At 36.5% G+C, this 23,653-nt stretch overlaps 1 protein-coding gene across 1 annotated transcript in view; it reads right to left on the bottom strand.

Annotated features, from left to right (window-relative positions):
• Positions 1–23,653, bottom strand: part of HHAT (hedgehog acyltransferase) — a 560,175-nt gene that overhangs the window by 407,739 nt on the left and 128,783 nt on the right. The window contains exon 7 of the mRNA XM_001366441.3: positions 11,607–11,778. Coding sequence (XP_001366478.2) covers positions 11,607–11,778 — 172 coding nt within the window. The remainder of the gene's footprint in view (positions 1–11,606; positions 11,779–23,653) is intronic.

Here is a 23,653-nt window from a genome sequence, read left to right as displayed (position 1 = left end):
TACATTCAATTGTACCACAGTGTATCAGTCTCTGTGTACAATGTTCTCCTAGTTCTGCTCCTTTCGACTGTGCATCAATTCCTGGAGGTCGTTCTAGTTCACATAGAATTCCTCCACTTTATTATTCCTTTGAGCACAATAGTATTCCATCACCAACATATACCACAATTTGTTCAGCCATTCCCCAAATGAAGGCATCCCCTCATTTTCCAGTTTTTTTGCCACCACAAAGAGCACAGCTATGAATATTCTTATACATGTCTTTTTCCTTATTATCTCTTTGGGGTACAAACCCAGCAGTGCTATGGCTGGATCAAAGGGCAGGCAGTCTTTTAGCACCCTTTGACATAGTTCCAAAGGATAATGGCAATATTCTTTTAGTGATATATGACTATAAATCATGGAATACCAATGTCTCCAAAGAATTAGACTTACCGGTCATCCAAAGGATAACAGAAAGAAGAAAACAGTCATGGGGAAGATTTAACATATTATCAATGAGGTGCTACACAAGAGGCAATATCAAAAAAAATATGTTACTGGCCAAGGTTAGCCAGTTTTATAAAGCAGAAAATGAATAACCAATGGATAGACAAATTCAGAAAAACCCAGGAGTTTTTTAATTAACTTCTACAAAATAAAATAAGTAGTCAGGAAAGGACTTTATATAATGAGCAAAAGAACTTCTCCATCCTGCAATGAATTCAGTCCTAGGACTCATACTTCATCAATACTCCCTGTCCCTGGGGCCCCTGTCTCACTGTGATTGAAGGGTGGAAAGCAATGTGCTCCTACTGGACCCTTCACTTAAGGTGGGTGCCCAGGCCAACTAAATCTTCATTTCTTATTCTGTAGCACTCTGCTGGACTTATTCAGCATGCTTTCTCCACTCCTTTGTCCCATTTTCCTTCCCCCTCACTCCTTTCAGCTTCCCTTTGTGTGTTGCCTTTTCTTATTAGATTGTAAACTTCTTGAGCAGGAACTGACTTTTGCCTTTCTTTGAAGGTGTTTAATAACATTTTACTAACTGGCTGATAATATAAATCAAAAAAATTCTGAAAAAAAGTCCTATATATAAAAACATATTTATAGCAGCACTTTTTGTAGTGGCAAAAATTGGAAACTAAGTGTCCCTCAAATGGAAATTGTTAAAAAATCATGGCCTATTCATATAATAGAAGAGTATTGTAGTTTCAAGAAATAATAGGCTCAGTAGATTGAGAGCCAGGTCTAAAAAGCAGGAGGTCCTTCTTTCAAATCTGGCCTCAGACACTTCCCAGCTGTGTGACCCTGAACAAGTCTCTTAACCCCCATTGCCTTGCCCTTACCACTCATCTGCCTTGGAACCAATGCACAGTATTGATTCTAAGATGGAAGGTAAGGGTTTGGGGTGGGTAATATAATTTCTTTTTACATATTTATTTTCCCAATTGAATGTAATAACAATTTTCAACATAAATTTTCTGAAACTAGAAGATCCAAACTGCTCTCCTTTGCCTCCCCTCTCCCAGAGATGGTAAGCAATTTGATCTGGCTATATATGTATTAACATTCAAAACTTACTTCCATATCGGTCTTTATTGTAAGAGAATACTCACATAAAACCAAAACCCCAGAATAAAAATACATATAAACTAAAGTGAAAAATACTAAGCTTTAATCTGCATTCCAACTCCAACAGTTCTTTCTCTAGAGGTGGAGAACATTTTTGCCATAAATCCTTCAAAACTGTCCTAGAGATTATTGTATTGCTGATCTTTCACAGTTCATCATTGTACAACATTGCTCTTACTGTGCATAGTGTTCCCCTGGTTCTGCTTATTTCACTTTGCATCGGTTCATGTAGGTCTTTCCAGCTTTTTCTGAAATCACCCTGCATATCATTTCTCATAGCATAATAGTATTCTATCATCATCATATACCACAATTTGTTCAACCATTCCCGAAATGATGGACATCCCCTCAATGATGCTATAAATATTTCTGAACAAGTAGGTCCTTTCCCCTTTCCCCTTTTTTAAAAAATCTCTTTGGGAATAATTCTAAATTACCTTCCAGAACGGTTGAATCAGTTTACAACTCTACCAACAATGCATTATTAGTATTCCATTTTTGCCATATCCCTTCCAACATTTATCTTTTATTATCCTTTACTGTTTATATTGGCCAATCTGACAAGATGTGAGGTGATACCTCAGAGTTGCTTTAATTTGCATTTCTTGAATAAAGAGTGATTTAGGACATTTTTCATATTATTATTAATAGCTTGGGGTGTATGGGGTGCTCAGGGAGGAGTAGTATCTCTGGTATGGAGGGCTTGTCGTGCCCTCTTAGGGCAGCTCTCCAACCTCTGACCCTCACCTCACACCTAGCTCTCACTTGTGGCTCCTAGTAGCTGCTAACATGCGGCAACGGCCACATCCCAGGCTTCGACAGGCCGGCTAAACCTATGAGGGTAGCCATCGGGTCGTAGACCCCTGGTGAACTAAGGCTTTGCTCACCCAGCATGTGAAGACTGCTTCGGCTGAACAGACGGAAGAAATCAATAAGAAAGTTCAACGGCTGAGAGGGCGACGCAGCAAGGCACTGTGGAGTGCTTAGGGCATGTTGGAGCACAAAAGACAACAAGGCCATCCAATGCAGCTGAGGAAGTCTCCAGGCATAACAACTTTTCGTGCCAATGGACCCAGGCTTCCAATGCCAAGAGAGTGGGACTATCTCTGTGCATCGACTTTTCCACTTAAATCTCCTTCATGCACAAGTGTTTTTGTGCACACTCATCTACATCACAGATGAAAGCGCACAAAGACAATCGTCATCCTTGGTTACCGAGAGACTACTACTATTAATAGCTTTGATTTCTTCATCAAAAAAGGCTTCTTCATATCCTTTAACCATATATATGTCAACTGGGAAATTGACTTGTATTTTTATAAATTTAACTCAGTTCTCTATATACTTGAGAAATGTGACTTTCATCAGAGAAATTTGCTATAAAAATCTTTTCCCAGTTTGTTCTTTCCCTCCTAATTTTGATTACATTGGTTTTGTTTGTGCAAAATCTTCTTCATTTATATAATTAAAATTATTCCATTTATATCACATAATGTTTTTTATCAGAGCTAAGGGTTTTTTTAATCATTAAAGAGATGGTTTCAGAGAAATTTGGGAACACTATTATGAATGGATGATGAATAAAGTAAACAGAAGGAAAGAACAATTTATATTATAATATCAATTTCATAACAATTTTGAAAAATTCAAGAACTTTTATCAATATAATAATCATTCATAACTCCAAAGGATTTATTATGAAACATGCTACCCATCCCCTCACAGAGAGATCATGATGATGCACTAATATGCTAAATGGAATGCACATCTTGGGAATAATCAATATGGAAAATGTTTAATAAGTTATTGTTACAAGGGTTTTTTGTTTTGCTTTCATTCAAGAGAAGAAAAAATGCTTGACAATTGAAAAAATAAAATTTGATCAGAAAAGAAAAGCTATAGACCACTGGTCAATGGAATGATCAATTATCATAACTTTGAAAGATGGTTGAAGTATACTAACCCACTTCTTATTGGCAAAAAGTTGATGGACCAAAAGTGAAGCATGACCATTATGCTGTTATTTTGTTTGATTATACTAATTTGTTAGCAGAGGGAAACAGTAAATAGGTATTTACAGAGACATAAGGGGAAAAAAGAAAGAAAACAGCATTAGCAAAACTTTCTAAAAGCACACAGAAGAAAACAAAAAGTGCAGAAGGAAAAACAAATGGATCGATTTGTTACTATCATGTTACATTTGACATGCACTTTAAAAAAATAGATTCCTACCAAGTCACTTAACCCAGTTGCAAAGTCTTTACCACTCTTCTGCCTCGGAACCAATATTCAGTATCGATTCAAAAACACAAGGTAAGGGCTTTTTAAAAAGCCAGAAATCCAATTTTATACATAATTCTTTTTTTTATTCTTCATATAGGAAATGTTCATGTCTCTTGATGATTATGTAAAAAAAATTTACATTTAAAAACAACCAATGCAAACTATGAAATTCACTGCTACTTATGATTACTATAAGGTAGTTGAGTGGAAGAAATAAGTATTTATTAAGCTTCTACTAAATGTGAGAAACTATGCTAAGCCCTGTACAAATATCATCTCAATTGATCTGACTCAAGAAAACTTGATAGAAAGAAAGAAAGAAAGAAAGAAAGAAAGAAAGAAAGAAAGAAAGAAAGAAAGAAAGAAAGAAAGAAAGAAAGAAAGAAAGAAAGAAAGAAAGAAAGAAAGAAAGAAAGAAAGAAAGAAAGAAAGAAAGAAAGAGAGAAAGAGAGAGAGAGAGAAAGAAAGAGAGAAAGAGAGAAAGAAAGAGAGAAAGAGAGAAAGAAAGAGAGAAAGAGAGAAAGAGAGAAAGAAAGAAAGAAAGAAAGAAAGAAAGAAAGAAAGAAAGAAAGAAAGAAAGAAAGAAAGAAAGAAAGAAAGAAAGAAAGAAAGAAAGAAAGAAAGAAAGAAAGAAAGAAAGAAAGAAAGAAAGAAAGAAAGAAAGAAAGGTTGTCAGGTTGTCAAAAAATTGAGTGGACCCTTAGTGGAGGATTTGTAAGAGAACAATTACACTAGAAAACAAAAATACACCCACACTTATAAGATCACAAATCCACTGAACTATCAATGTTGTTTTCTGAATAAAGTATATCAGAGGCATTTTCCAATTATGAATCCTATCCAACCAAGTCTCAGTGATATTCTGTAAAATTTGTCTCCTTAAATTAAGTTCTCTTGTTCGTGTAGCTATTAAACAAACTATTTTCACCAAAGAATTCCCTTCCCCTCAATACCTATCCTTTGTCATTCTTTTTTTATCTCATACCTAATGTATGATATTCTAGTGGTTTAGGTGTTAGGAATTTCTTGACTTATGAAAAAGAATGCTATCCACATCCAGAAAAAGAACTGTGGGAGTAGAAATTCAGAAGAAAAACAACTGCTTGATCACATGGTTCTATGGGGATATGAGTAGGGACATAGACTCTTAATGATCACCCTAGTGCAAATATTCACAATATGGAAATAAGTCTTGATTAATAATACATGTAAAACCCAGTGGAATTGTTCGTTGGCTGTGGGAGGAAGGGAAGGAAAAAACATGAATCATGTAACCATGGAAAATATTCTAAATTAAAGAAATAAATGAACTTAATAAAATAAAAATTAAAAGTTTAACATCTATGATGGACTTTCCAACTTTTTTTCTGGTTTGATAAACGTGTATATCTATTTTCTTTGAATGCCAAGGATAGCATTCCTGCCAAAACCTAATGCAAACAAAAGCTGTTTAATACTGAGTAGAGTGCTCAAGCAGAAACCCAATTACCAGCAAAATACCTTCTAATTAAATCTAATGAACTATTTCTTTCTCTTCCTCTTACTGAAGTTGCAGATAACTAGTGTAAATTTTGTGGCCTTCAAGCATTGTGTTCTTATTCTTTTTTTATTGTAAAGGAAATTTGTTTGTTAGCTCAAAAAAAAAGTCTCATGTCTCAATTGGATCTGTTATTATTTGGATATTGCACATAGTCATCAGCCTCACTCTCTCTTCCAGAGTAATCAAAATCCAATGGCAAAACAAAAGTCAGGATGACTGGTGATGGCTCCATATATAGTGAATGATCTTAGTGTTTATAAGCATTCCACAATACCTGCTTCCACCACTTCATGGCCATTGGAACAAATTTACCTCATCAGTCCACTGGATTCCATTTATTCATATCTGCTATGAAATGCTACAAGTGTGTAATTCACACATGCTTCTAAAAGTCAAGTATATATTATTTTAAATATCATAATGACTGTTCAAAAAAGAATATCATTATATAGCAACCTCTGCCTAAACAAATTTTTGTAAGAGATGACAGAACTGTATATATGACCATAATTAATTCATTTCTTTATGATTGTTCCCTGATTAGCCAGCCCACATTTAGTTTTTAGTCATGCCTGTGCATGTGTTTGTGTGTGTATCTGTGTGAGTAGACAAAGGAAAGAGAATCTGGAAAGGATACATACCCCTGTTCATATTTGTATGAAAAGTATGCCTGATACATTTATCTATCCTTGGTTTATATCCCATCTCAGATACTTAGTAAAAATGAAACCCTGGGCAAATTGCTTCACTCTATGCCGCAATAAATAAGGAAATTGAATTCAGTGATCACGTCAGGCTCTGCCAACTCCAAATGTATGCATCTATGATCTTTGTGCAAGCATAATTTGTCCTGAAATCAGTGACTCCTGATTTTTGCTCTGAGAAATCCTATTAAATCACTTTATAGGATGAACAATAAGCTACCATTACCCTCGTGCTCCAGATGTAAAGTGTGCCTGGGAGTCAAAGCAAACAATCAGCTGCTGGAATGATCAGATAGCAAGCAAATATCTGAACAATCTTGGATAGTTGTCTTAACTTCTTGAAGACTTCTAAAGGGAGAAAACAGATAGCTGTTCTCAGTATATCGAATTATGTTATATCTTTTGTATTCTGGGAAAATGTAATCTCTCTGAGGGCAGAGATTTTTTTTTTTGGAAGGGAGTATCATACATGTATTCCTAGTGCTTAGCACCTGTGCATTGCATGTAGTAGGCATTTCCTAATATTTTATTTCATTCATTAATTCATTTATTCATTTCTTAACTGAATTATTCAATAGTATCAATCAATCAATTAATGAAATATTAATTGAATCTGTCCAATTAAAATCTCTTATATTCTCATCTAAATCTATTTCTTTCTTTGGTCTTCTACAGAACTGAAGAATAGCCATTCAATAACAAAATAAAAATCCTTTCTATACCTGAAGAGAAATCAAATTTAAATCATCTTTTAGCTTTCTCTTGTTTTTCACCCTTGACTTATTTCACTCCCTGGGAAACCCTGTTTTCCATCATTCAGATGATTTTTAGTCAATTTTCTTAAGTAATTCTGCAGATTCTCCAAACTGTGCCCCAACTTGGACATGATATTATGAAGAAAACTTGTCTAATACGTCAAATGGTGGATTTTCTGTGTATGACTGAGAACCCATAATGGTACCTTGCGTAGTAAAGGCTGAGAGGCTGGTAAAACAATGACATGGTACCTGGGGTGCCACACCCCACCTCCTGCAGGTACTCACAATATGTGTCCACCAGCTTTCTCCTCAACTCTAGCCTCTCTCTGAGTGGGAGGCTGGGCTCGGAGCTTCACTTAGAAATTGAGGCAGGGGGTTGGGACAATGAGGACAATCAATATTTCCCTAACTGTGAAGGCAAAAAAAATAAAGTAGAAGAAATTTTATTTTGAAGTCTCCAAGAGAGTATTAAAAAGACTGAAAGAAAAACAAAGGCAACCCTGTTGCCATGGAGCTCCTAATGTCCTCTTAATTACAGCCAGGATAGCATACATTAACTCCAGCAGACAGGCCAGTTTTACTGTTATTTTTTCAAGTTCTATTATAAAAGGATTTAATATCATCCACACAGTTTATGAGCAGTCTTTCCATTTGAATAACCACTCTGACTGAACATCCTAGTAAAAATGTCACCTGTTTACCCATCTATCTGAATTAACTGTGCAGTCACTATTCTTGAAGTGATAAGCTATTAAATTCAATTGAATTGAACAAACATTTATTAAGTGCTTGCTGTGTGCAGGGCACTGTCAAAGGGTGTGGTAGAGACACAAAAAGGATAATACATGTTTACAATCTCCACTGATTGAAAGCATAGATCATATAGTCTGAGAGAAGGGTAAGATAGAAGTGTAGGTAGCCATAGCACATAATCACATAATCTTATCAGGAAAGTACATTAGAGAGGTGATCAAAGGAAGTATTCTAAGATATACAAGGTAAAAAGTTGTTACTGATATGGAAATCAGGGAAGGCTTCAAGAAAGTGGGAGATATGAGTTTTATTTAAAGGGAAAGGAAATTAGGGAGGAAAAGAGAAATCATTCTCGACCAAAGAAAATGGAGAACAGCAAAATCAGGCATGGGAGTATAACAAAGAGAATGTTCTTGACACAGAAGAGATGGAGGAGAGTAGCAGAAGAAAGTATAAGAAGCCTAGAAGTGTGGGATGAACCACTTTATGAAAAGTTTTAAACTAAAAATAATTAAAAACAAATAATTATTGCAGATGTGAAGTGAGAAGAGTGGCAATGTCAAAGGAGAGAAAACAATATATAAGAATACATATTGAGTTCAAGATATCTATGGGACATCTAGTTTGAGATGTCCAAACAGCAATTGTAAACACTGAGGATGGAGCTTAAGAGGGATGCTAAAGCTATACAAATAGATCTGAAAATCACCTGTATAGAAATTATAAGTGAATCCATGGGAACTAAAGAGATCAACCCATAAAATAGTAGAGTGGAAAAAGTGAAGAAAGAGAGCCCTGGACAGATCCTTAGGAAATAATTTCATATTTAGTGGATGTTACCTAGATAAAAATCCAGCAAAGGAAAATGATGAATGATCAGGCATATAAGGGGAGAACTAAGAAAGACTAGTGTCACAGAAACCTAGAGAGAAGAGAGTGCCAAGGAGAAAAGGATGAGCAGCAGCATAAAAAGTTGCAGAAGGGTCAATAAGGATGAAAATTGAGAAAAGGCCATTAGAATTGACAATTAAGAGATAATTGTTAACTGTGGAGAGTAGGATTTTAGTTTAATAATGAGATTAGAAGCCAGAGTGGAAAGAATTAAGAAAGTAGTGAAGGGAAAGGAAGTAGAAGCACCTATTGCAGATGATCTTCACAAGGAGCTTAGTCATAAAAAGGAAAACCGATATAGGACAATAGCTAATGAGGATAGATTGGAGTGCAGGAGGAGGGCTTTATTGAGGGAGGGAGAGATGCATGTAGTTGTATAGATAGCAGGGAAGCAACAAGCAGAAAGAACGATTTGAGATTTGTGAGAGATCTGCTAGAGAAGATAGGATAGAAAAGGTTCACTTGTCCTGGTAGAAAGGTTTTGCCTTGACAAGGAGAATAGCCACCTATATGCAAGACAGTGCAGAAGATAATGGCAGAAAACATCAGAATAAAATATGAAATGCAGAAATAGGGTGAATAGGAATCTCTCAGTGAATGAACTCAATTTTTTCAGTGAAATACAAAACAAGACTTTTGGCTGACTGAACTGGGGGAGTGAGAGTCATGAGAGGTTTAAGGAAGGAATAAAAAATCCACTACAATGAGTGGAATAGTGAATCAATAAGAAAGGCATAAAAGTATTACCTTGCTGCAGTGAGGGACCAGTAGAGATTATATGACATAATTTTATATTGGACCTAGCAACACAGTGGAATGATGAGACTATGATGAGATAAATGAATTATAGATTTTATGAATATGAAAATGGTTTATTTGTGGATGACAGAAAAACCAAGGGTCTCTTTGTAGAGTTGTGGTATGCTGGAGTAGGGCATGGGGAACGACTAAGTTCAAGAACTGAGAAATTAGGTTATTTGAGAGAGTATCAATGTGTATCTTGAAATGCCCTAATAAGAGAGCAACAGTTAGGGGGAAAAGGAAGAGTAAGAATCAGGAACTGAAGGAAGGAGAATGTCCAGAGAAGTCAGTAAATAACTACCAGAAACTTTATTGAAAAATATTGACTAAACAGATTTCCAAATAGAAAATGTTACTGAATGATGATAATAGAGGAAAAATATAGAAGTGACTGACAAGAGAGCAGAGTATTATTCACAATGACCAATGAGTCACAGTGTATGGGCAAAAGTTCAAGCATTGCTAAAAAGAGTGGTCAAGAGAAATTATAATCCGGAAGGAGCCACGTCTCAGTTATTATAAGAAGGAAGGAAAAAGTTTAATATGAAAGCAAGTTTGGTTCATATGAAGCAGCCTTTCCAGAGAGTATAGTGGAAAGTATGGGGAGATCTTAAGTGGAAGACTCAGGATGATAATGATGGGAATAAGGAAGTGGATAGAGGATGGTTCAGAGTGAAATTAGCAGAACCAGGAGAATGCATTCAATAAAAACATTATCAAGAAAAACAGCTTTTAAAACTGAGAAATCAATAGAAATACACAATTCCAGAGGACAAAACATGATGAAGTATGTTAGTCATCTCCTGACAGAGAAGATAATAAGCTCAAAATGCAGAATGAGACATACAGTCATGGCTCCAGTTTCAGATTTCTAAATTTTCAATGAATATCGACTGGTAACACAAACTCATCATATCTTATAGAAAACGTTTGTCTTTCCCCAAAGTTGCCACTTCCAGTTTCTTTAAAAGGTTGAGACCCATGGAATTGTGCATCAGATATGGGAGGGGGTTGGGGGAGGGAGGAAAAGAACATGATTTTTGCAATCCTGGAAAAATGCTCTTAATTAATCAATTAAATATTTTTTTTCAAAAAAGGTTGAGAGCATTTTCCCTTGAAAACATATAGTAACATTTAGTAAGTACCTGTCATATATAATAGCACTATGCTAGACACAAAAAGGAAACCATTGCTGCCTTCAAAAAGTTTGAACCTCTGATGGGGATATGATTAAGGATGTAGACTCTAAACAATCACCCTAGTGCAAATACCAATAATATGGAAATAGGTCTTGATCAATGACAGATGTAAAGCCCAGTGGAACTGCTTATTGTCTATGGGAGGGGAGGGGAGGGAAAGAACATGAATCGTGGAACCATGGAAAAATTTTCTTAATCAATTAAATAAAAATTTTTAAAATTTTTAAAAAAATAAAGTTTGAACCCTGGTGTTCTTGGCCTTGAAGGCAGCCTTTTAGCAACTATCCCATGGTGCCTATGGCATGTATTAAAAATAAAGAAAGAGATGGAGGGAGAAAAATGGAGGGAATGAGAGGAAGGAGGAAAACAAAGTGATCTTAGGAAGAAAAGGGCACAAATGTCTTGAGGACTCAAGAAAAGCCTTCAATAGGAGAGGACACCTAAACTAGAGCCTTGAAGGAAGCTAGGAGATGTTGAGATGGTAAGAATTGAGGGGGACATGCATTACATCCACTAGGGACACCTCTATTCAAAGGTACAGATATGAAAAATCTAGAACATATACCTAAAGATCTTTCTTCTTTTAAAAAATATAAATAACAATCCAGATAAGGAAATATATTTAAGTTAATGAAAAGCAAGGTAACCGCTTTATACTGTTTCTCACAACAGGGTGATTGATATTGGATCTGTTCAGGAGACAAATTATTTCCCCTGTGGGCCAAAGCATCAAGTTCAGAGTACTGGGAGATGTCATTTGACTACTCTGGGCTAAGCATAAAACAACTAATAAAGCTAGAAGTTCAAAGCAGAATCCCTTTAAAGGTTTGCTAGCTTGTCTTTGGTCTCCAGATTTACATCACATCTATAGAGGACCTGAGTCAGTCATCTAGCAAATTGTGCTGCTAGTCACAAGATGGATGAAAAGAAAGATTATAGGTAGAGGAATCCTTATTGGGGGAAGAGCCCAGTCACTGGGAAGTGTCAGTAATGTGATGTGAAAAAAAATCAATAACATTTTTTAAAAGAAAGAAAATGTCAACCAATAATTATTTTTACTTACCTAAGGCCCAAGAAGACACAGCTTCCAGAAGGAAAGTACTACCATACAAGGCATGCATGTACATCAAATGAATCATCAATTCAGCCAACCACCACCAGCAGAGAAGACGACCTATTCCCAGGACAAAAATGCAAAGATTGGCCTTTAGGGAATAAGATTCTTGATTCTGCATCTAAAAAAGTAAGAAAAAAAATTAAATTAGATTATATACTTTTTAAAAAGCACACTAAGCAGTTTCTCTAATAACTTTTATTAAACATTCAGACAAGTTTTGTTATTGTTATTCCCAATAAAGAACTACTATGGGTTGTTCTGGGACTTTTCAGTGAAATTAGATTGAAAAAAGGTACAGTTGGGACTTAAAAACTTTGCACCAAAGTTAACCCTAGAGTCATATCAATGAGCAATAAATGAGTTTTTCTTATAAACTAAGTCCTATTCCAGAATATGCATCCCTCCAGCTCAACACCAGCCCTTCCCAAAATGCAACTGCCTCTGATGGAAAAGAATGCATTGTTTTTTGCTTTTGTTATTTGTGTTCCCTGCACTGCTAAACAAAGCCCTGAGAAAGGAAAAGCTGGGCTCAGTCAGGAAGGAGCTGGACATGGCATGTATGAGAATATGCATAAATTCCATAAACTCTTCTTTTACATTCCTCCAAAAGAGATGAGTAACTTCTCTTCATCTTGCTGAGGACAAATAAGCTATACAGGATACATTAGTCAAAATCAACAGAAAGAAGTCATTCAAATTAAGGGATATTGATAAAGGCTTCCTTGAAAAAGAAGGATTTTAACTGGAACTTGAAGCAAGTCAGGGAGTCCAGGAGGCAGAAATGAGGAGGGAGAGCAATCCAGGCTTGGGTGACAACCAATGAAAATGCAGAGTTGGAAGATGTCTTGACTGAGGAACAGCAAGGAAGCCAATATCTCTGCATTAGAGTATTTCGGGTAGGAGGCTATAAAATGTGAGAAACCTGCAAAGGTAGATGTAGAAGGGATAGATGATGAAGAGCTTTGAACACCAAACATAAGATTTTATATTGGATCCTGGAGATGATAGGGAGCCACTGGAGTTTAGTGAGTAGAGGAGTGACATGGTACAACCTGCACTTTAGGAAGATCACTTGGACAACTGAGCAGAGGATAAGCTTGAGTAGGGAAAAACTGGAGCCAAAAACACCAACCAGCAGGTTATTACAATAATGCAAAGAGTGAGGTGGTGAGGACCTGAGCTAGGACCATGGTAGTAATCAAAGAAGAAAAGGAGAAATAGTCAAGATATATTTCAAAGGTGGAACCAGTGGGCCTTGGAGGGAAGTGGGGTGGGGTGAGAAATAATCAGGAGTACAGAATAACCCCTAGGTTGTATAATAAGCAAAAGATGAAATGACTAAGGAAACAAAGGTTTGATCAACTGAGCATATAGATTTATTAAAGAATGTATGCCAAATACCTAACAAATTGGGACCAGGCCCCTTCCTAAGCTTAGGGCTGATCCCTAAATAAAGATGATTACAGATTTTATACAGTAAAATTAATTGACCAAATAAGATCAATTAATTAAAAGGAAATAATACAGCATTAAGTAATCTGATTTCTAATTAAATAAAAATTAGGGGATTTCCAAGTAAATTAGTAGAATTCCCTGAATTCAGGAAAGAGGCATTAGCCTATTCCTCCCCAAGGATCTATAAACAAAGTGGAAATAATTACTGATTGATCAGTTTGGAATCAGTTTTCAGATAGGACATATGGGCTGCTTGAGATTATGAGGAAACTCCTAATATCAATCTTAGGACCTGACTGTGTTTCTTGGTCAACACAACCTAGGTCCTGGTGAAGGGTCTCCAAACAGCATATACAGGTAGTCCAGTTTCCCAACCACCTGGAGTTAGGGTCAAACAGTAATAAGGTTTTTTCCCAGTTCTCACAAATGAATTAAACTTCTCTCACAAGACAGAATTTGGACTAGGTCCACAACTGAATAGAAAGGGAATTAAACCAACTTCAGAATTAAGTCACAAAATGGAGTCAGCATGGTTCACTCAGTTCCCACAATTAACCATTTGCTATTCTAATCCCCTCAATTCCCTTACAGGTACAAGCCTGAGTAACTAGGAGGAGGATGGTATTCTTTACAGTAATAGGGAAGTCAAAAAGAGGGAAGGGTTTAGAAGGAAAGATGAGTTCAATTTTGGACATGTTGGATCTAAAATGTCTATAGGACGTAGAGTTAAGATATCTCATGGGCAACTGGAGATGGGAGAGTAGAGAGGTTCTGGCTGGAAAAAGCATTTTTTGGAGAATCATTGGCCCAGAGATGATAATTGAAACTGTAGGGACTGATGAGATCACCTTTCAATGCTTTAGTAGACTATCTTTCCTCCTCTGTCTTCTTCCCACCCTTGTCCAAGCCACTTATGAAAAGAAACTGCCTTAATAAACCAATAAACATTTATTAAGCATTTACTATTTGCCAGGCACTAAATACTAAAAATATAAAAAGAGGCAAAAGATAATTCCTGCTATCAAAGAGCTTATAATCAAATGGAGATGCCCAACTTCTCTGAGGTTAGCTTAAATTCTCAAACAATGAAATCCATAGCCACTAAATCATCATAGTAGAGAAAAAAGTCCCAGCTTTGGGGTGAAAGGACCTGGAATAAGTCACCAAAACTTTCTTGGATGTCATTCTTCTCATCCTCAAACTGAAGGGATTGAAAACAGATGGCCTCTGAGGTCCTTTGCATCTATACATTATGATATGATCTTGTGACATAATCACAGTATTCCAGAGCTAGAAGGAGCCTTCAAAATCATCTAATCCAACCTGAACAAGAATCCTTTCTACAATGTACCTGCTAAGTGGTAATCCTACCTTTGCTTGAGAAACTATAAAGAAAGAGAAACCAGTTCCTTCTGTTATAAACAAAAATTAATCTAAAGGCTTATTACTAATTTTATATGCATTTCCTATTAAAGAGAGAGAAAAAGAGGGGGAAAAGGGGGGTTTTCAGCCTTTCTAATTTAAGGTAAAAATCCAGTCTTCCACTGCAGCCAGCACTCCAAACCCAGCCTCCATGTTCCAGGGATCAAAAGTTCAGATAAGAGGGCTCAGGGAGAGAAAGCCAGCCCAGAGAGAGTTAGTTCAAGACTAGTCTGGAAAAAAAGAGACCTCCTCAGCTTCCCAAAAAGGCTTTTCAAATCTCTACTCCTCCCAGCCCCCAGATCCTTCCATAGGACAATGTCTTTCAAACGTCATGATGTCTCCCTCCTCCCTCCATGGCAATGTTACGCTGGGACTCAGTCACTGAAGCTGGGGGATGCCCTATGCTGAGTCTTTCTGAGGTGGATTGAGTTATTTATCCTAATTTATTTATTATATATCTATATATTACATATATTAATTTATTATATATCCTATTTAGTTAAATATCCTAAATATTTACCTCACACACATCCAAGGAAGCCCATTCTTCTGGATAACTAATTCATAAGATCCTTTTATCACTGAGATTTTTAAGAGACCCCAGAAACCATCTAATAAAAAACTCTTTATTTTATATATGAGGAAATTGAGGCTCAAATGTTTTAGCTCACCCAAGATCACACACAGGTAGTAAATAGTAGAACCAAGATTCAAATCCAGGTCCTTTGGGAATTCAGCACTCTCTCCAATGAACAAGGATGCCTCTCACTGTTGAAGTTCTCCTTTTTATTGGTATTCTTCTTTTTAGAGAAAGCAATATAGATCAATGGAAAGAGCACCAGTTCTGATGTCAGAGGATCTGGGGTCAGATCTCACCTAGGAAACATTATACCTGTGGACCCTTCCACAAATCATTAGGCTCCCTGGGCTCCCTAAGGAGCTGAAACAGATGAGTTCTGAGATCCCTTCTAGCTCTGGGGCAACGATCCCCTTCAGGGTCAATGAAGTCATTCCCACTTGGTACAACATGCTGAAGTTTATGCTCTATTAGCACAGCCCTCCAGAGGCACTGCCATACCACAATAAAGTATCAAAGAAAAAAACCTAGTAGAAAAGTGCAATGACATTCCAAACTAAACAAAAACTATTTGGAGGAATGATTCACTTTGGTATTCTCCTACATTCTACTGAATCCATATGTATAATTGTATCAATGTAGGCAGAAAAAAAATCATTACAAAATGGTTATGTCCAGAATTCCATAGGTAATAAGATGATAGCTTCCTAGGGGATGGGTATACACAAGAAATAAAAACAGTCTGAAATCCATCCTGAGTTTTGATGTAAAATCTCTTATATTTCTATCTAGAAGAAACATAATCTTAACCCAGACTATATTGCATACACACACACATGCACGCACACACGCACACACACAAACACACACACACTCACTCTTCTCCTGCTTTCTGGATTTTACAAAGATGACAAAATTTTATTAAACTAATAGCTGTCTTGGAAGGCAGAGGTGGAGCTAATGCATAAATGATGAAGTTGATTCTCTGAAGATATTAAATAGTGCAAGAATAGAGGATAAGATCTAACATTGTTAATTAAGGCTTAAAACAAGAAAAAAATTCGAATTTCTAGGGGACAGACATATGAAGGCAATTCCTTTCTTCCTCTGTAAGGCTTTCAGAAGATTGGCTCCTTGCTACAAAAGGGGTGAGTGACACTGCCCACAGAGGGAAAGGTGAGATCTAGAAGCTGGTACATTTATTTTTCTGCCATTTAAAAATGTGCACATTCAATCATTTTCTCGAATTGTCCTCCCACAGAGAGACGCCTGGCTAAGTCATCCTAGCTAGATAAGTAGTATTACAATAACCTTAACAAATAGCTTTCTACCTTTTATCATTGGCTTCGTTAATTGTTCCAAAGAAAGCTCTCTGCATTTACCTTTTCTTTTAAAAAGAGGAATTGGAAAAAATGTAAATTTATAAAACTATTCAAAGAAAACAGTTTAAAAGAAAATAAATTCACTTTTTCTCCCACTTAGTTTACCTTGATTCACCTCAGATGGAGATTTTAAAAAGTAACTATATAGCAGCAAGCTCTGCAGTTGTCTGAAAAATAGAGACTGTATTGCAAAATCTAAAGGTCAAAAGTGATCTTAAAGACTTTTTGTTGTGCTTCAACCCACTCCTGACCAAGAAGCCCTTTCCATAAAATGTACAACTAGTGGTCATCCAGTCTTTTTACTTGAAGATCTCCAGTGGATGGGAACCTGCTTAACTTCTAGACAGTCCTCATTGTTAGGAAACTCTTTCTTACATTAAGCCAAAATTTATCTCCCTAAAATTTCCAATCCATTTCTCCTAGTTCTGCTCTGAAAGAACAAACTAAAGCAACTTCTTCCTACTTCCACACCTCAGCTATTCAAATATTTGAAAATTGTTTGATTCCCAACCAACATGTTCTCTTTTTCTGACTAAATATCCTTTGTTTTTTCAACCAATCCTCAGATGTCGTGTTTTCTCATTTGGTTATAGGTTGTTTTTTGTTTCTTTCCACCATCCTGCTTACCCTCTTCAAGATATGCTCTAGGCTAGGCTAGGCTGTCAATGTCTTATAAACTGTGGCTCCCTGAACTGAACAGCAGGTCCATTAACTCTCTCATATATTAGATCCTATGTCTGGTATGTGTCAGTGCCACCAAGAATAGCATTGGCTTTTATTTTTTATTGTTATCTCATATTTTTACTCAAATTGAGCTTGCATTCCACTAAAACCTCCAATATTATGCATAGCAATTATTGTTGCCTGACTACCATTCTGCACTTGTGAAGCTGGCTTCTTGGACCCAAAATAAATTGACATTTGTTCATAGTAAATTTCATCATATTCGATGTGTCATCTCGTTCTAACCTACCAGAATCTTCTTAGATTTTTAAAACTCTCTCACAGTTATGTTCACTGTTCTCCCTGGCTTACTGTTACCTTCAGACTGATGGGAAAATATGCAATCTAGGTAATAAAATGTTGAACAGAGCAAAGCACAGATCTCTGAGGCATGCTACTATATAATATACCTCCTTCAAAGTTGGCACTGATACATTTAATCATTTAATTCTTTGGATTATATACTTCAACCAATTCCAAATGCACTTAACGGTATTATTATCTACCCTAAATCTCTATTTTATACAAAAGTACAGCAGCTAGGAAACACAGTGGATAGACTGAAGGACCTGGAAATAGGAAGACTCATCTAACTGAGTTCAATCTGGCTTTAGATATTAGCTGTGTGACCCTACACAAGTTACTTCATCCTGTTTCCCTCAGTTTCCTCATCTATAAAATGAGCTGGAAAAGGAAACAGCAAATCATTCCATTATCTTTGCCAAGAAAATCCCAAATGGGGTCACAAAGAATTGGAAATGATTTAAACAACTTCTACCAACACTGACCAGCAGCTGTCCTGCAACTTAGAATCACAGAGTTGTAGGGGGCACTAATAGGATAAATGACTCACCCAAGGTCACACAACTGGTATGTGTCAGAAGTAGGACTTAAACCAAAGTTATCCTGATTTGATTAAGGCTAACTCCCTACCCATTAACCAAGCAATGCTACATCTCTGTCAGTCTAGATACTCTGTGGAAAAAAGAAAGTATGGTTATGACCTGTCCTCAATGAAGCCATGCTGGATTTTAGAGCTCACAAAACAGAACCTTAATATTATATTCTAGAATTTTGCCCAGAATACAATTCAAGCTCACTGGTCTATTGTTTCCATACTACATCTCCTTTCCTTTTCTGAAAATTGGGACCACATTGGTCCTGTGAAACTTCTCTTATTTTATAAAATGCTTCAAAAATCACTGAAGGAAGCTCAATAATCATATTTACTACTCCTTTCAGAACTCCAGGAGGCAGTGATTTGAAATCATTGTCATCTTGTCTCCTTTCTAAGCTCATTCCCCCTCCCTGCTCATCATTTTTGTCCCATGGTTCCTTCCAAAGGTCATTACACACAACATTTGTTATCACTGTTATTCTTTTCACATAGTTCTTTTGAGCTACATATAGACACTTGATTTATTCAGGAAGCAAGCCCAGCATGTTTTCTTGGCTCACCAAGTCAGATTCATTTTGATTTCACAACTTTAAGCGAAATCTATCATGAATGAATAATCAAGGACAAACTAGCCATTAAGCTAAAAGGCTATAAATACTTCACCAATAGAGATTGATGTCCAGAAAAATGGCATGAGTAAAATAAAGGAGAAGAATCTCCAGAAGTCATGTAGTCAAGTCCCTAGTTGCCTGTGTAAACCTTAAAATTTCAGCACAGACTAAACCTGAATAGTGCCAATAGAGCACACAAGAAATATTAAAGTGAGACTCGAGGTTGCGACGCTTAACTTATGTTTAAGTCATAGGACTTCCTTGTATCTACACTCTTTTCGAAGTACTCAAACAAGTACAAAGCTTGACTATCATGCTGGCTCCCTATATCCCTGAGGAAAAAAAATCAGACGAGGGAATGACATTTCCCCATCAAAATAGAATTCTAATTCTTTTCTTCTTATATTATGGCAACTTCCTGTAGTCTTGGCTACAAATGGCTAAGTGAAATATTACTGCATTCTGTCCTACATACTTGTGGGATAGAAATTACTTTAAACTGGACCTATTCAAGGCCTATTTTGAATTTTTCTTATGTTTTTGATTATTTTTCTATTCTTTTGATAATTGACACATACACCCCCATAACTGAACATTGCATTCTGAGCTAAACTTGATATATTTTTAAATACTTACTTCAGGGGGGATTGTATTTTAATTTAAAATCTAAGAATTTTTTTTATCTTTGAATTTTTTTTTTGTTTGAGATTGTATTTTTATAAAAATCCAAGAATTTTGTTTAAGATTTTACTGTTATAAAAAATTCAAAGATTTTGATTCTGTTTGAGAAAAGATCTTCAAGAAAGAAGCTTGAAACTTTTATATCCAGAGAATGAATCTGAGAACAATTGAATGGTATAACTTGGCCTTCAAAACCTAGATCCAAACTCGGAGGATCTGGATTCAAATTTGAGATCTGCTATTTATTACCTGCATAATTCTGACCAAGTCACTTGACCTCTCAGAGTTTAAATTTCCCTGTCTAAAAATGAAGGACCTGGACCAGATGATTTTTAAAGTCCTCTCCAGGTCTAAATCCTAGGGAAGCAAGACTACTCTGCTTAAAGGTGCAAAGGACTACTTAATCCCAGTTGCTTGGCCCTTGCCACTTTTCTGTCTTGGAATTGATATTAAGACGGAAGGTCAGGGGTTTTGTGTGTTTTTTTTTAAGTACAAGAGCCAGAAGAACATGATGGGATGAATTCTCTCCTATACCAAGTGCATTTATTTCTCAGATTTCTAAATAAGCAGTCAGCTCAAGGGGCACCTAAGTGGGCACTTCTCCATCACCACCCAGGAATGAGGTTGGCATGATGGCATTCATCCAAAGAGAAGATGGTGTTTGGATCTGACATGAGTTGTAAAGGTGATGCAGTATAAAATGAGCCATTCAGTCTTCTGGAAGTACATTTGGTGTCTTTCTACTACAGTCAATCATGAACTAAGCCCATACCTGAGCAATACTTCCCACCGCCACCTCCACTAGCTGAATCCCACTAGCGAAAGAGTACAAGCAAATGTAATTAAGATGGGATCTTGGAGCATGCTCTGTAGCTGATTAGCATCCCAGTAATGACTTCTCCACTCCTCATCTCAAGCAGAATTTTCCTACCACATTTAATAAGGCCTCAGCATGTGTCACCACCTAAAATGGCTTGGACCTCTCACTTTAACACTCCTGGGTGTTCTTTAATCACATAAATCACAACCTGAAAAGGTAAACAACTTAATGTTTCATTCTCTTGCCTTTAAAAGGAGGGCCATTCTGCCTTTGTACCACGATAATTACTGAGGTGTACTCATACCTTCAATCTAGCCTTTTATTTTTAAAATTCAACATTATCCCTAGTCAAGCCTGCAGGAGGAATAAACAGGCAATGAACAGTTCACCTAATGAGCTCTGCTGCTCTCCTGCCTGCATACACAATGTTCCATTTGAGATATTCCATTGGGGGCTGGGGGGAGGAATGAAGAAGAGAGTCAATCTTACAACTATTTGAAAATGTCATCAATGTGAATTTCTGGTTAGGGCTAGACTAAAAACTACACACTAACTCAAATGCAAAGTGCATTTTAAAGCACATTATAATAAAAATCTCATTTCATGTAAATTACATAAAAAGAAATATCTAGGCCCCTTGCCTTCTCCAAGATGTCCTGCTGCTTAACAAGGACAGTTCTCAAAGATAAAAAGCTCTTCTCCTTCACCGACATACACAGGGCATGAGGCAAGGAGAGATTTCTGCTCAGGTCAAGGTTTAACTAGGATCAGAAATGTCAAAGTCCCAGTCCACCTGCTGTATTTCCCAAGAACTGCCCCAAACAGATTAAAATATAATTTGGAAATACTTAACAAAATAAATGCAATAGAGCATGGATCATGTTTAATATGGAGTTTTTATAAGTTAAAAGGCAGCCATAGCAATTTGAGCTTAACACCACTGGACTAGTTGACCTCTACAATTCCTCTGACCCTGCCATTCTGTGAGTCTATGGCTCTCAATGTGATAAATGTCTCAGAGAACTATGCTGGAATGGCTAACCCAGATATGCCTAGCCTATACCATTCCAAGACCTCTCAATCAACTTCTTTTTTTGAATACTTGAGGTCATGGAATTTAAATTGATCATCCAATTTAGTTCTATGAGTTCAAACCCCATATTGACAAGTTAGTTTCACCTTGCTCTATAACCACAAACCCAATCTCTGCCTAGTCTTGCAGGTCATAGCCCAACCCTATGAGCAAGACTTTCCCCAATGGCACACACAACACAGGGAAGCCAAATAAAGTAATAATCATAGCAATAAATAAACAAATAGAAATATAAATAAGTGAACAAATGAATGAATGAATGAATGAATGAATGAATGAATGAATGAATAGGTGGATGGATTGCGTGAAGTCATTATTTAGGGGACTTGGTTCCCATGAACCCCAGTGGCAGGACATGGGAGTCACAAAGTCAGGTGGTGTTTTTGAAGGCTGGACTCTTGGGTTCCCCATCAGGGTGGATATCCTGAGCAATGTACCAGAGCCAACTCAACATCTCCACACAGGGAGTATCATGTTTGGTTTAAAACAAGTGTGGGAAGCATCTCTTGTCTCTGGGGTTTTGCTCTCTCTCTCATTCTCTCTCTGAGCCATCCTGATGCCAGCTTATCTCTGCAGGGCTGTACCTTAAGTTAGAAAACCTGAGACTGCTCTCTCTTTACTAATAAATGCTTATAAATCTGGTAATAAGACTTCAGGTCAATTTTTACTTATAACACATGAATACAAAAATAAATTAATGAAATTTATATCCTGTTTTAAGGGTTTCAAGAGCACCTTAAATATTACCTCCTTAGGTACTCATAATATCCCTGTGAGGTACCTATTCTCATTTTGAAAATAAGGAAACTGAGGCTGAAAGAGTACTAAGTAATTTGCCACAGGTCATCCCTCTAGTAGGTATCTGGGGAAGCATTTTAATTCAGGTTTTTCTGACTCCAAGTCTGGCACTAAACTAATGGTGCCATCTAGTTGGCAAAAATGAACAGATATGCAAATAAAGCTAGTCAGTTAGTCAAAAATATTAAGCACCTATGTTATGCTAAACACTATGTACAAATTGGGTATGCAAAGATAAACTATAATCTCTTCCTTCAAGGAGCTCACAGTTCAATGAGGGAGAAAAAATGCAAATAATTATTTATGAACAAGCTATCTATAGGATAAATAAGAAATAAACAACAAAGGGAAAGCACTAAAATAGAAATAGAGCAGAAAGCCACCCAGGAAGCCAGACTCCTTAAACTATACTGTCCTACCACAGGGTCACAATATCATCTGACTTTTTTTCTTTTTTCCTATCAATACATACAACTCTACAATCACAGGGGAAAGGGTTTATAGAAGAGTTTAATAGAACCCCAGCATAAAGATTTGAATGTCTCCCTCTTTTATATGCTACTTATTTGCATCTTCATATCAAGGGAAAAGGCTAGTGTTTTCATTTTGTTTATGAAAAATAACAGCTATCTTCCAATTCCCATAGCTTAAATGCCTTGTCTTCCTAATAGTGTTAACATATTATCTGTAAGATTATCTGTAATTATCTAAAAGATCCTTCCCAGATTTAAGATTATATGATTTCCCTGAGCCCCTCTGACATTGAACACTGAGTAAAAAAATCTCACCCCTCTGCTGGAGAGAAAATTCAAAACATGCATCCTACTGATAGTGATTCATAGGATCACAGCATGATAAAAATACCCAAGAAGAAACTGTCTTTCATCTAGGTTGTGGTTCTTCACCATTGTTGTGCCACAGATCCCCTTGGAAATCTGGTGAAATTTATGAGCCCCTTCTCAAAATAATGTTTATCAAATAACATCACACACACACACACACACACACACACACAACATTCATGGAACATAGGTTAAAAAAATCTTGATCTATACAAAGCCTCTAATTTTACAGAGGCAGAAACGATGGTCAGAAAAATGAAAGGCTCATCCAAATTGGATAGATTTTTCAATGAGTCTGGATGCCTTTTCTTGTGTTGTGGTGCCCCAGGAGAGTATCTCAGGCAGTGAGTTATACTATAAACTGCTAGGTCTTGAAATACAATATACACCAAAGGGTTTCACTGTCATGACACAAGGTTATAAGTTCAGTGACAGATGTGTTCTTGCTAGTACCTTCTCTTTCCTTATTATCTTGGAAAAAGTCTATCTGACCCTTACAATGAGAGGCAAAGAGATATAAGAGAAAAATAACTGGAACTACAATCCAAAAATCTGTATCCTAATTTTAGTTCAATTAGTTACTATTAGTGGAATCATTCCAAAGTCTTATTTCACTTCCTTGTACTTCAGTTCCTCAACTCAAAATGGGAATAATATTGCCTATCCTACTTACCTGCATGGGGCTATTGTT

The sequence above is a fragment of the Monodelphis domestica genome, chromosome 2 (genome assembly GCF_027887165.1).
Source record: "Monodelphis domestica isolate mMonDom1 chromosome 2, mMonDom1.pri, whole genome shotgun sequence".
Lineage (NCBI taxonomy): Eukaryota > Metazoa > Chordata > Mammalia > Didelphimorphia > Didelphidae > Monodelphis > Monodelphis domestica.
The sequence above is the reverse complement of the archived record's forward strand: the minus strand, read 5'-3'. Positions and strand labels throughout refer to the sequence as shown.